The 15,481-nt window shown below is 35.5% G+C and overlaps 1 protein-coding gene across 1 annotated transcript in view; it reads left to right on the top strand.

The window, feature by feature from the left end:
* LOC135217202 (uncharacterized) overlaps positions 1-9,805 on the top strand; it is a 20,822-nt gene extending 11,017 nt beyond the window's left edge. The window contains exons 5-6 of the mRNA XM_064252935.1: positions 7,225-7,339; positions 9,593-9,805. Of these exons, the coding sequence (XP_064109005.1) occupies positions 7,225-7,295 (71 nt within the window). The 3' untranslated portion in view covers positions 7,296-7,339; positions 9,593-9,805. The remainder of the gene's footprint in view (positions 1-7,224; positions 7,340-9,592) is intronic.
* The last annotated feature ends 5,676 nt before the right edge of the window (positions 9,806-15,481 follow it).

Genomic DNA, 15,481 nt, shown 5'->3' with positions numbered 1-15,481 from the left:
TTAACACCACTTGAAATCACCACCAAAAGTCATCCCCAAAAATCAACACCACCAGAAATCACCACCAAAAATCATCACAAAAGCTCATCACTAAAAATCATCACCAAAAATCACCGCCCAAAAATTCTTTATAATATTTCTCAATTCCAAAGTATTTTCCCATATATTTCACTCGATTATTCCATTATTACTATCATCCATTTGCAAGATCTAGAAAACAAAAATGCAACTGTGCAGTGCCACCTTTTGATCAATTTCCCGTCTTCTTAATCTTTGATATATGTGACAATTTCGATCGACCTGTCTTTTCATCTAAGACTACAAATCTGTTCCCTCTCTTTTCTTCAATAACTCTAAAAGGACCCTCAAACTTTGGACCTAACTTATAATTTAGTTCATTTCTCACATTAATTTTCAGGAATAATTCATCTGCAGCAACTTTAACATCTGATGATATCTCGTTGCTTGTTTCCATCATTTCTCGGGTCTTAGCCTCGAGATTACGGCTGAGACAAGCATGTCTCTCCTTTGCCGTGGAAATTAATGCCACGATTGTATATTCTCCATGATGTGGTATAGGTAACCAATCAAATGTGCTTTGCACCTGGCAACCAAATAATGACCTCTGCCAAACACTCTAAGGTCCCACTTACAAATTCTATACCAATCTCGGTCAGCAAAACCTCAGGCGAGACATATCTGCAGATGACCCCATTGAAAAATGCTGCAGTCACTTCTTCGGCCGTTTTGTTTGTAAGTGGAAATGTTTCCACTGTCCTCATTAGTCCATCTATTACTACCAATAAATACTTGTGGCCATACCCTAATTTGAAAAAAATTTCCCAAGATATCCATGTGCACCCTATGAAACGGCCTCCTTGTTATCGGATATGACCCTAATTTGCAAGAAGTTACTCTCTCAGGTTTGCAAGCGTTGCACACTATACACCTTTACACAAAATTGTCCACATATTCTTCCAAATATACTTATTACGCATCTCATTATACGTCTTTTCTACCTCCAAATGTGGGACACCAAACTTGCAATGTACTATATCGAAAACCATTCGAATTAAGACTTTCAGAATCACAATCTGTGTCGTGTCCCCTTTACTTTCACTTGTCCCTAATTTGTATTCAATTTTCCTGACCAACAGATTACCCTCTAATTCTAAAATTGAAAAAGGCAACTTATAACCTTTCCTGACTGATTCACCTCTGAGGAACACTTTTGCGTCTGCCAAAATTTCATCCTCATCTTGCCTTTGCTCTATGAGATTGATATCTCACTGTATATAATCAATAAAAACCACCCTAACTTGAAGTCCTTCTGTGTCATAAAAACTTCTATTAATAGGATCCGCTACCACATTGTGCCTAGCCTCTATGTATTTGAGATTTGCATGAAAATCTCTGATGATTAAGAACCATCAAGCTCTTTTGGGCGACAGGTCTTGCTTATCACAAAGATCAAATGATAGCTTGTGGTCTGTATGAACTTCCATTTTATTCCCCATTAGCAACATTTTGAAATGAACTAAGCTTGATATTACTGCAAAGGCTTCCTTATTTATGGTAGCCATTAACCTTTCATTGCTTCCCTTTGTCTTGAATTTCCTGCTATAATATCCTATTGGATGGAGTCTCCCTTCAGATTTCTGCATAAGGCAAGCACCTATACCCTCCTGACTGGCATCAGTGACTAGTGTGAAAGGTTCACTGAAATCCGGAGATTTCAGAACTGGCGGATTCATTAATGCATCCTTAACTTTCTGAAAAGCTATCTGTTGCAATTCTCCCCCCAAAAAATTTAATATCCTTTCGTAACACAGCTGTTAAAGGAGCTGCTATGATAGGAAACCCTTTCACATACCTCCTACAGAAACCCGCCATTCCTAAGAATGACCTAATTTGCTTCTTAATCTTAGGGACAGGAAAATCTGCAATTGCTTTGACTTTATTGTAATTTACTCCGACTCCTGCTTTAAATATGACATGACCTAAATATGCAATCTGCTTCTTCAGGAAGTCACATTTCTTTAATTTAATATTCAACCCCCCTAGTCTAAGTCTCCTAAGAACTTCCTTGAGCACTTCCATGTGATGCTCGATCGAATCTGTTGCAATCACTATATCATCCATGTACACAAAGACATTTTTGCCTAATAGCCTATACAAAACTGTGTTCACCAACCTCCTAAAAGTCATAGGACTACCTGATAACCCAAAAGGCATCTGCATAAACTCGAAATGCCCCTTGGGCAATGAGAACAGTGTGAATTCACAGGTATCTTACTAAGAGGAACCTGCAAAAATCACTATAAGGTCTACTGAAGAATATATTCCACGTCCCCCAATTTCTACAAAACGTTCTGGTATTCAAGTGACTCGATAATGGCCTTCCTATTTTTTAACCTTTTTTTCAACCTGTTCTTTGATTTTGTATGGTATGTGGTATGTGGGAATGGAGATGGGTTTGGTCCCCTCATCTTATGTTGTAACACCTTAGTCAGTCCTAATTTATCCACTTTTAAAGTCACAATATCCCCAAATTCAGCCAAAACTTTGCTTACAGCCTCTATATGCTCCTTGTAGTCTGTATTAGCTAAGTGTTCCCTAAACATTTTCTTCCTTATTTGCATTTCTGCCACTAAAAACTCAACTTATCCCTCTACAATAGCCTCTGAATCACTATCTCTACTCCAATCATGGAGGTCTAACACTTATGTATTCTTCTAATATTTCATAACTATATCATTACAATTCAACAATTCTATCCAACAATCCCCTGTATTTGATACCCTGTTCACCGATACAGTGATAATGACACCTCTTAATTTCTCACTACCCTCAATTATACATACCTCTTCAGGCATTTTCACCTCACTCAGTTTCACTCTTACCATATTCCTTGTACCTGGAACTGAAATAACATCTTCAGATAAAACCTCTTTATATTTGTGGTCATTATACATAGCATTCTCATGTTCCACCCCCTCATGAATATCACCATTATTCATATAGTATCTACTATTCCATCAGCCATAACCCAATGTTAGTATCAATATCACCAACGTTATCAATATCACTGTTATTGCCCACACCACCATTTTTAATGGCGCCAGTATTACCATCAGTATCTCCAATATCACCATGATAACCACCATTATTATCACCACCAATATTACCGTCAGTATCACCATTATAACTACCATTATCACCGCCGTGATCACAAATATCCCCATTAACACAGCCGTGATTACAAATATCCCCATTAATACCACTGTGATCACAAATATCCCCATTAGCACTGCTGTTAGCACCACCAATGTCCCCCATATTAACCTCAGTATCCTCATTTACCTCAGTTCCTTGTATATCCACATGTGGGATAAAAACAATCGGTATCCCCACCATTATGCCCCTAACACCTACCTGTATAGACCGATATCCTGTGTCTCCTACATATAGATAGCCCAGCAAAAGTCTGTTGCCTAATGCAACCCCTTTCATCACCAAAAATGGTTCTATCAACACTGTCACCCAGAGCGAGCCATACTCTTATAAAACCTAAGGTATTTAATCTCTGGGTTTGCACATCATGCACCATCTCTGTTGAGGGTTTCAAAGGGTATTGGGAGAACATGGACTGGTATAAATTATCGTCCAACAAATTCACTGAGGCTCCCATATCAATAAAAATTAGGATGTTCATGTTCCCACTAATCCCCCACAAGACTACAATGGCATGTACAAATCATCTGTACCCTTTTTGTTGATCAGCTTTCCAAAAATTTCGCTGATCTCTTTGCCCCTATGAGTAACCTCCTTGTGAAGTTCTCATATTATAACTCCCAGATTTCTGAGGTGTGGATCTTGCATCTCTCCATTTCTGAGACTGCCATAATTGATCTGCACTATTACATATTCCACAATATATGACTACGTATTTTCTTTGGGTGCCCTGGTTTATTAAAATTGAAGCAATGCAACTGTTGCTCTTGATCCATAGATCCTCTCTTATATTCCACTTTTGCACACAAAAAGGGAGAAGGAAAATCTATATCCCTTTGTGCTGTATTTCTTGGACCAGTCCCATTAAAATATTTACTATCCACTGTGGGACATTTGGACATGTGTTTCTGAAAATGGAAACAAATTAGTTCCTTATCTGAAGTAGGTTCAATCTTTTCATCAAAGCTATCTATAATGGTGTCTGGGACGTCGTGTAGAAGTTGGGGAAAATGAAAGAGTTTCTGTAGGTTGTTAATTGACATTTACCAATGTGGAATTTTCCAATTTCTGTATCCATTCTCCCGCTGAGTCAAAAAGCTGAGAGCTGTGTTCAACCATGGTGTTCTGGCCTTTCCTAATCTTGTAGAAACCTCTTAGGTCTCTTACTACATCTCCATGTTCCCTTGTTCCATAGGCTCCCCTCAGAAATGCTTGTAATTCAGTTCATGACCATGGCAATTTGTATACTGAAAAACTACAGCAGCAATCGGCTAAATCATCTCTGTCGAAATCCAACAAGGCTTTTGCCTCTGTGAAAGCCTTTGCATCACTTTTTATTCCCTTGGCATTTGCAAAGTTACTCACTCCCTCAATAAAAATCGGCACTGGCCCGGAAAGAACGAAGTCAACAATGCCCCGAAAAGGACGAACCCCTCCTGTCACATTCGTGACTTTATGTAACAAAATATGATCACTATTTTCTGCTACCGCCATTTTCTCCTTCTTAGAGATGTCCTTAATGCTTAGGATTCGCCCTGACTTCAATAACATCAATAATGTCTATCCAGTTACCCTCACAAATCACCAACACAAAATCATTAATGTATTAATCACCAAAAAGAGATAAGAAAACATGAACCAGTCCCCAACACATAAATATTTTCAAAGTAAATGTTTCACAGTCACGGTCATCAGCTGTTCAAAACTGTTACAAGGTCTAAAGCTGATCAAATCTGTCTCATTGCACTGTAACAGAACACATGAAGGTGAGAGAAGATGAATGAGAGACGACCCTTCGCTCTCATGCTAGCCCAGCATTTGCTGAATCTGTGCAGTCAACCCCCCGAGTCTTCTGCATGGCAACACACACATTCACAAAAAAAAAAGCTATGCTCTGTACTGTATATTCCCCACAATAAGTAATTCCCACTAGAGAGTAAAACAAAAATCAAATGACTTAGTTAAATACCACTTAAAAAAAATCAAATCACAACATCCCATATATGCACACTTCAATTACTAAGTGTCACCTAATGAAAAGGAAAATGGGATAGATGCACAATCGAGGCGAGAGAAGGAAAACTGACTAAAAAGGAATTCTAACACTCACCAAAATTGCCAACAGCATATCTGCTTGATAATGTCTCCATGACTCAATGGCCCAATACACCAATAGCCCTGCCGTAATTATTACAGTAATAATCACCGTAAAATAGCCCGACCGCACTTATAAAACATGTATTGTTCACACACTCTGTACAATGCTAATGTCTTGGGAGGCTGACTCTTCGACCACCCGAATTCCGCTGACTTCACCTCTGCATGATATCCTAACTCCTATGTACCCCCAGTCTCTCCTGAAACATAATCCGTATGCCTGATTGCTCTTCCCAACTGCCACCAAACTATTACAGTGTAAAACTGACCCTGATTACCTAAAGGAGAGAATTCCCATACTGGTATTGTTGCCTACCTTCCCCTCTGCGTAGCTAAAATCAGCCATGAACCTAGGTTTTAATTTAAACTCTTGAGATACAAAAATAGTCTTTATTTATCAAAAATAGCTAGAATGGACGGTCAATAAAATTAATATAAAATCCCAAAAATCATCAAGACACCATTTTATTAAAATTATCACACACTATCCTCACTGTCAAAGAAACCCATCAGTCATTCTCAAATAAATGTCAAATGAGAATTCATTTTCAGTAGTGACAAATCGAACCATCTGTCAAAGAAACCACATTTATCAGAAAATCAAATGTAAAAGTTCATCATTAATATTAAGTTTCACACTATACTTCTCCTCTCAGAGTATCTGAAAGATAACTGTCACTGTTTTTTTCAAATGTTATTTATCTTATCACTCTACCTTAATCGGTGGATCATCTGCCTCCTTTGTCCTTCCGTTTCTTATGAGCATCACTAGGGTTCTCGTCTAATAACCCCATTGATTACCACCTAGAGAGTATATTGCTGCATGCTAATGGACGTACAGACGTTAGCACGCTATTTTACTCTGATGTACGTCCATTCCCATGTCTCATGTACATGCTCTATTTAGTGCACTGACGTACGTATGCGATGTTCTGGGGCTCTATACAAACCTACCCTGTTTGATGCATGAACTGATGCACACACGCACTTGCATTTCTCTGACATCACGATAATATGACTTTCCAGCTAATCAGGTCATTTGTGTGCCCTGCCATCTCGCTGGTGCGATTGGTAATGTTATGATTGTGTAAGCTTGCCTCGTCTCGTTCTAGTGTTTTACACTTTTTTCTATAACATTCAAGACTGTGTCATTGTGCATTCTAATCTTGTTCACGTCACCCGTTGCCAGCCCAATTTCCACTATTACATATACTCGTATCCAGTGCCTATTACACACATATGTATGTATGTATGTATGCACTATATACATATAAAAGAAAATATTCGACTTCATAGCTTCAATGTGTATATGCATTCACATTATTCACTGTATGTTTCAATGAGGCCAGATGGTTTTGATTTCAGATTCTGTAAAAGGCAGAGTACAGACTTTCTAAGATATAGAATACTTTTCTTCAGGTAACAATGCATCAGTCCTTGTTGAAGACTGTATGTCTATAGAAATTTGTGCTCTGTCAATTAAAGAATCTGGAATCTCAATAACCACGTCTCACTGAAGCCTGATACGACACACACACATATGTATATATGTATATATATGTATATATATATATATATATATATATATATATATATATATATATATTATATATATTATATATATAAATATGCATTTGTGTATATACACATAGATGCTGTTAACAGCCAAGAAATTCATCTCAATCCAGTACAGCGGTTACCATTGATTACATTTGTTTAAAGCACTTAGGTGACTCGTGGTTAATGAAGCATAGTCAATATAAGAAAGGCTTACTGTAGATAGAGGTGTATGACTGAAAAAAATAACTTACTAATACTTCTCTCTCGATTTAGGATTAGGAGGTAGATTCAGTGGTGAAGGTGAATTCTCTGGGGGATCTCAGTCAAAGGTTACTTTTGATTGAGCTGCTGTGCTTCGGTAATGGCGACCACAAGGTCCAATTCGGAGGTAAGATTTTGGTGATTTGACTGAGTTGTTATGCTTCACTAATGGCGACCGCAATGTCCAATCAGGTGATAAATTTTTGACTGAGGTGATTTACATTAGTAATAGCAACCACAAGGTCCAATCAGAAGATAAGGTTTTGACTAAACTGCTGTGATTTAGTAATGGCAACCCCAAGGTGCAATCAGGAGGTGAGGTTTAAATGAGCTGCTGTGTGTCAGATATGGCTCACCGCAAGGTCTAATTGGGAGGTAAGGTTTTGACTGAGCTGCTGTGCTTTAGTAATTGTGACCACAAGGTGTAGTCAGGAGGTGCGGTTTGACTGAACTGCTGTGGTTCAGTATTGACAACCACAAGGTCAAATCAGGAGGTAAGGTTTTGCTCTAGTAATTGTGACCACAAGGTGCAGTCAGGAGGTAAGGTTTTGACTAAACTGTTATGCTTTAGTAATGGTGGCCACAAGGTCCAATCAGAAGGTGAGGTTTTGACTGAGCTGCTGTGTGTTACTTATGGCGACCGCAAGGTCCAATCAGAAGGTGAGGTTTTGACTGAGCTGCTTTGCTGCAGTAATGGCGACCGCAAGTTGTAATTAGGAGGTAAGATCAGTGATTTACATCTTGGATTTTCCTCTTTCCCTCTTTTCCATTTGTGGGTACAGAGTCCCTTTATTTCTTCTTGCTCTGTATCCCGAATTTTAATGCACAAGTTGAGGGAAAATTGTGTCAGTGGCTTAGGACACAATCACATTTACAAAACAAACATGTTAATTAATCTAGAGTCCTTTACACACACACACACACAACACACACACACACACACACATATATATATATATATATATATATATATATATATATATATATATATTAGTGGAATGTTATTAATAGGTTATAAAAACTCATTTACATACATTGCATTTGAGTTCTATTAAATCATCACATCAGTTTTCATTTAATGAGCAATTGAAATCTATAATTTTGCTTATATTTAGTAATGGAAGGAAAATATATTCGGTTAATTTTCCAACATGTTTTAAAATATTCTAATAACCAATTATTTAAAAAAAAAGATTATGTCTCTTTTTGTATAGGCTAACAGAATTTCTACTTCCAATGTGATATCATAGATAGCCCACTGCTGTGGCTGGGTACTCATTACACAACAATTTCCTGAGTTCCTAATCTTGTGGTGCTGTTCCTTTGTTTATAAGGCTTGCTTTAACTGTAAAGAAAAAAACTTGTGTTACTAATCATATGACTTTGGCTCTCTTTTTTTAAAAGATTTTCTACGCAGTTTATCAGTTCACTGAATTCTTAACCATTCTGTTCTGACCTCTTTTTGTAAGATATTCTATATGCAAAGTGGATGCAAAGCAACATGCCGATTGTATGTTTCTGAACTTTTTTCTATGGCAATCTCCATTCGGCGATTTTAGGGTTGAAAGTTTCTAGCCAGGTTGTTCTAGTCCCCTTTTTCTAAGAAAATTCCGATTAACTGAGTAAAGGATTGTCAAAGAACATTCATATAAGTTAAGTTATTAACCATTATGTTCTGGCCCTTTTTCCAAGACAATTTCCAGAGTAAAAACAATTATTCCTAATGAGCGAGTACATGATGGTAAAAGAACAGTTACTTACGTCACTAGCTGTTCAAGCTCTCTTTTGCCAAGACATTTTCTATGCAGCGACGAAATGATTGAATGAGAAAAGCGGAAGAAAAACGAATTCCATGAGTTACTAAATCTCTTTTCAAACAATCCTCTATGCATAGAGTGGAAAATGAATGTAAAGTAATAGTCCCCCAAATTACTAACAATGTTTTTCTTTCATTCTTTTGCTAAAACAGTTCTGAAGTGAGGAAAAAAGGAGAAAAAAAAACAATTACCTAATTTGTTAACCATTTGGTTCTGACCATCTTTTTCTAAAACATTCTTCATGGCAACGAGAGTATTGAAAAATAATAATTAATTTTTTACTAACTTATTTTCTATGCTGCGATAAAAGAAGGAATAATAAAGATAATGACTTAAGTTGCTAACCCTAGTCGTCTGAGAAGTTTTCCTCAGACATTTTGAACACACAGGAGAGAAGGGCTGCAGAACTATGATTCCCCAAATTGTTAATCGTGATATTAAGACCCTCATTATCCAAGGCATTCTTTTTCCAGTGTGTGTGTGCGTGTGTGTGTGTGTGTGTGTGTATGAGTTGTTTCCTGCCACCATTAGAATTATATGAAATGTAATTGTTTCCTTTTCAGAATGACCAAGATTCACAATTTGGACACGAAAAAGGATATGAAATATGGCACCAATTTCTTTGAAAAGTATAGAATTACCTGAATTCAAATTAAAGAATGATTTTACTACTTTTATTGATAAGTAATGAGACTCTTTCTCAACAATAAACATCATCACGACATAGATTAAAAGATATATATGTAAACATGAAAATAAATCAATTCACGTAGCAACACGTTCGTTTTAATAACCAGTGAGTAAAATATATACGAGTATCACATATCTATAGATTTGTATGGTGTGTTATTACGTTGCACGGAACCATTGGTTATTCAGCAACGGGACCGATGACTTTACGTGACTTCCGAACCACGTCGAGAGTGAACTTCTATCACCAGAAATACACATCTCTCACTCCTCAATGGAATGGCCGAGAATCGAACTCGCGACCACCGAGGTGGGACGCCAACACCTTACCAACCACACCACTGAAGCGCTTCTATAGATTGGGAAAGAGAGTAATGACATACTAAGCGAGCATTTAGTTGATATTAATAAACAGGCATAAGGCTCTCTTTGTTTCTAGAAAATAAATAACTCAATTTTGGCAGCAACCACTCCATTCCATGAATATATATATATAATATATATAATATATATATAGATATATATATATATATATATATTATATATATATATATGTGTGTGTGTGTGTGTGTGTGTGTGTGTGTGTGTGTATACACACATATATATATATATAAACTATATATTATATATGTATATATTATATATATTATACATATATATATATAAAAAATTTTTTTAAAAATTAAAAAAAGTTTTATATATATATATATATATATCTATATATATTATATATATATATATATATATATATATATATATATATATATATATATAATATATATATCATATATATTATATATCAGAGGATGACGGACGAAAACCACACATCACTTGGCTGTCTTTTTTTATTATTTTGCCGACGTTTCTTGATTATTTACAGAATTACAGCTGGGCTGCACATGAGAAAAGTTAAAAACATAAAAAACCCCAGTTAAAAGTTTAGTCTAAAGGTTCATTTAAAATACATTAGAGTAAAAATGAAATAGATAAAAATAAAAAACACAACCAAACTAAAGGAGAGACAGCAAGGAACTAAATGGAAGAAACCACCACAGTACAAACTTAGGCTAAATACAATTGACTCGCAGATGTATGGGTGTTTAACGATGGTACAAGTTGTTTTATAAACAACGACTCAAGGATTGTTAACTCTTGTGGTTTGTCAGTATGACCGATAACAGTAAAATCTTTGTTGTCAATGTAGGTTTTGCGTTATTTTGCATGGTTCCTGATATTGGAGTGCTCTGGGTTTGAGATTCTGCTACCCGTGCGGACACTGATTCCCAGATGTGAATCGATGCGCACCTAAAGTAGTCGACTGGTGGATCCCACGTAAATCCCTGAAATACATTTAGGGCAAGTATATTTATAGATGACACCAGAAGACATATAAGGACACAGCATATCTTTTATCTTAAACAAGGAGCCTATATTAAGAGGATTTTTTTTGGAATTAATTTGGCTGATATGGCCTGGAAATGGTCATGAATAATTTCTGTGAATCTTTTTTGAAAGGTTAGGTCATGGATATATAGAAAGGTTGCATAAAAACTCATTTTTGGTACAGTTAGAATGTCAGGTTTTTTTTGAGAAATGTCTATTCAGTAATTGAATTAATTTTCTATATACTAACGTAGGTGGGAAACAATTACCTTAAAAGAAATTAACTAGAAATAAAATTTCATCGGGAAAGGCATTCCAGTTAGATGAGAGGACTAGTGCTCTATTAAGGAGAGTAAAAATGGAATTAACCTTAAAATTAAAATAACAACTACTATAAAAATTAGATCCGAGTCCTGTAAAAGTTTTCTTTCTAAAAATCGTGGTGTTAAAAGAATTGTCTTGTCTATATACTTGAACGTCCAGGAATGACAAACAGTTATTCTTCTCTATAGTAAAATTCATATTCGGGTGAAGTGTATTTACGTAGTCGAGTAATAGGTCAGCCTTGTATTCACCCTTGAAGAGAACAAACGTATCATCAATATACCTAGAATAAAAGAGAGGATGAAATCTTAGAGGGCAATCGCCGAGCATGCGCTCCTCCAGGGAGCACATAAAGATATTAGCAAACGTAAGGCCAAGTTGGGAACCCATGCCATGCCATCTACTTGTTAAAAAAGTTTACCGTTGAAAACAAAAGTAGTGTCCACCACTGCCAGTTCAAGAAGGGTTATATATATATATATATATATATATATATATATATATATAATATATATATATATATATATATATATATATATTATATATATATATATATATATATATATGTATATATATATATATATATATATATATATATATCCATTCGAGCTACGAGTTAAAGGACATTTGTAGCTCGAATGGATTTATATGAATCACGGTGATGTGATAATTATTCATATATATATATATATAATATATATATATATATATATATATAATTATATATCTATAATATATATATATATATATATATATATAGTATATATATATATAATATATATATATATATATAATATATATATATAATATATATTATATATATATATATATGTGTGTGTGTGTGTGTGTGTGTGTGCATATATATATATATATATATATATATATATATATATATATGATCTATATATATATATATATATATATATATATATATATATATATATATATATATATATATATATATATATATATATATATAAATATATATATATATATATACATATATATATATATATATTATATATATATATATATATATATATATATATATATATATATATATATATGTATGCATGTATTCTAACATTCTTACAAATGGCCTTGCCTAGAGGGACGAGAGTTAATACAAACAGAAATCTATGGAATAAGGCCAATATTACTGAAACAGGAGTACTTTACATAAACTCCAGACTTCCGTTTAAATTAACTATATTTATATTTACGTATGTTACTGGTAGGTACTGAAATTAATGAGGTGGTTGATTGCAGGTACACTGGAACCACATGGCTGGGAAATGAACCAGACACAGAGCTATGAATTTGCGCTAAATAGGTTATTTCAGTGCAATTGCTATTCCAAAGGGTTCCCTTTTTTCACACAATCAGGCACTGTATTTTTCTACAAAGAGATTGCATTCTAGTATCAGTACTAAGGTGAGGGACACGTGGGAAACGTTACGCACTACTTGCTCTTATCATTGCATATTACAACTCACCCAAAGAGGCATGAAATGACTGGGAGCTAATACAGAAAGGACTATTACATTGGTTGAATTACCTAGGGGGATATTTACTAGCATCACAAGGGAATTAATCACAGCATTGAACCAAAATTGGGGAGTGAGAACCTGAGCAAAGAAGGGGGGAAATTCGCCTTGGGAGAATGAAAATGAAATACAGACAAGAGGCAAAACGATTCACTGACTGCTCTAGAAATTACATCTCACACTACCTTTAAATTCTGGGTCTGGCAGTCTTCTCATCTGCTGATATTTCTGTGCACTATGGACGGCATAAGAACTTGTGGGATCCCCCAGAGGAGGCAGGGGAGCAAAAGTGGTGAAGTGGAGTCTGCAGGGTTAGAGAAGATTCTGAGACTGAGCTGCTGCAGTCCCTTCCGTTTAAAATCGGGGATACTGAAGAATAAAGAGTGGCGTAACTACAGAGACTAGTAACTAACTATTTGCCATAGCACAATAAAGAAAATTCGAATTTTATTATTCTTAAATTATAACGTCACACTAGGAATGACTTAAAATGAACAGCAAACAATGATTATATAACTTAATTTAACCTGTAGGATTAACATACTTAAGTCTATCATTTATAATACCCGTCAGTCTATTGTTTAATTTAAGGCAACACATGCTTAAGCTAGCCCTGATGGGGCAATATGACGTGTTCATAGGGGTGTTAATAGCCCTACAATTTTGTTAGGCAATTTTGTCTCGTGCCATGAAGACGACGCATAACAGTACTCATTTTCATTATAGGGAACATTAATGTAAATTAACAGGGATAGAATTAATAAAGTAATTCTCCATAGAAAGGAAATATAATTGCACAAAATGTATGTCTTACCAGAGACATTGACAATTTCACAAAGTATAGAAGGAACATTAAATTAAAGACAAAATCAAATATTAGTTAAATGAGCCAAACCTTTGAAATATATCTAAAATTATAGCAATTTTGCTGGCTAAAATTTTTCCTAGTCTCATGGAATGCTGAGTGCCTAGAAAAGGGTACTGTGCCAATTGTGGCACTATTATGATAGTAGTTCCTAATGAAGAAGTAATTTATAAGGCCAGAATAGCTGGCGGATGGGTCTCTGCCTAAGCGGAGCATACAATGGAAATAAATGCCTAAAGGCAATGATGGGGAAGAAAGGAAACCATGGAAGAGAAGATATAGACAGTACAAAAATAGAAAGTTACAGAAGGATAGGGAGGAAGTATAAGTAGCAGAATCTGGCACTCTCTTCTGGATGGAGAGGGTCAGAATTGTCTATAAGAGGATGGCTGTTACGGATCGGGATCCGCTCAGGTTCTTTATTACAATAAAAACAATACAACACGGGTACTGATATAGAAAGAAACTCAAACAAAACACAAGCTTATTTACAGACTTATACACAAAGATAAATGCAGAATGGTTTCTCTTCTTTACATAACAAAATCAAATCTGACTATATGTGAGAAGGGGGAACAGTACAGTAATGAAATACTTGCTGGCCACTTTTATTACTGTTGAGATTGATGCTCAATACGATGGCTTCCCGAGGAAACAGTAAAAGCTCTAGATGGGCTTCTTTTCATCTTCACACTGCAGGAAGGAATGACTTAATCTTGAAACTTGAAGGGTGGGTTACTTCTCAAAACCCCTTGCAGGGTGTCTCTTCGCTGAAAGAGTTTACTCATTGTCGGGATCTCTTTCTCTCTGACCACAAACTTTACTTTCTTGTTTTCATTCCCACTCTCTCTCGTGTGTCCTCTTCCCTCTCTCCTACTCTTCCTCTCTTATCCTTTGTCCCTTCTTTCTTCTCCTCTCTTTCTGATACTTTTTATTTCTTCAGAGTCCTGCATATATATGTCGATCTTTTGGTGGGGCTGTAAGGGTGGAGCTAACCAGCGAACACTTTCACCCCTGTATGGAACTTTTCAGAAGACTCTGGTCAAAATGTTACGTCTTATCCAAACACTTGCGGGAATACCTCCTTGCTGCAGATCTACTTTAAAAAGATAGATTTTCCTTTTCTTTAAAATAGCTTTCTTCACTATGAAGGGACTACCATGACACATTCCCCAAACCCCCCCAAAAAAATGGAAATCAGCTGATTTTTTTTAAAGAGAACCAACAAGAATCAAGCAACAAAGGAACAACTCTGCATAAAGCTTTAACTAAGCCAAACAAGCTCACTTCTCGATTCATTCACCCAACCGTGCTAAAATAGTACATAAATCTCAGTGTTGCAAGGCTGTAACTAAACTAAACCATTCCTTTTCAATAGCTGAATAATTCTGCTGTGCTTTATTCAATTTCTTTGAATAATAGGCAACTGGATGTTTCATTCCTTTCACTTCTTGTAACAAAACCCCTCTGCCAATATCATTGGCATCGATCGCTAAATTAAAATTCCTTATCAAAATCAGGTAACAAAAGAACTGGCTCATTTAATCATAATAGCCTTTAACTTGTTGAAAGCTTTTGAACACGCATCATCAAATACAAAACTGCGTCCTTTACTAAATAAATTAGTAAAGGAGCACTTATTT

Source organism: Macrobrachium nipponense, chromosome 7, assembly GCF_015104395.2.
Source record: "Macrobrachium nipponense isolate FS-2020 chromosome 7, ASM1510439v2, whole genome shotgun sequence".
NCBI lineage: Eukaryota > Metazoa > Arthropoda > Malacostraca > Decapoda > Palaemonidae > Macrobrachium > Macrobrachium nipponense.
Note: the sequence above shows the minus strand (reverse complement) of the source record. Positions and strands in the feature narration are given on the sequence as shown.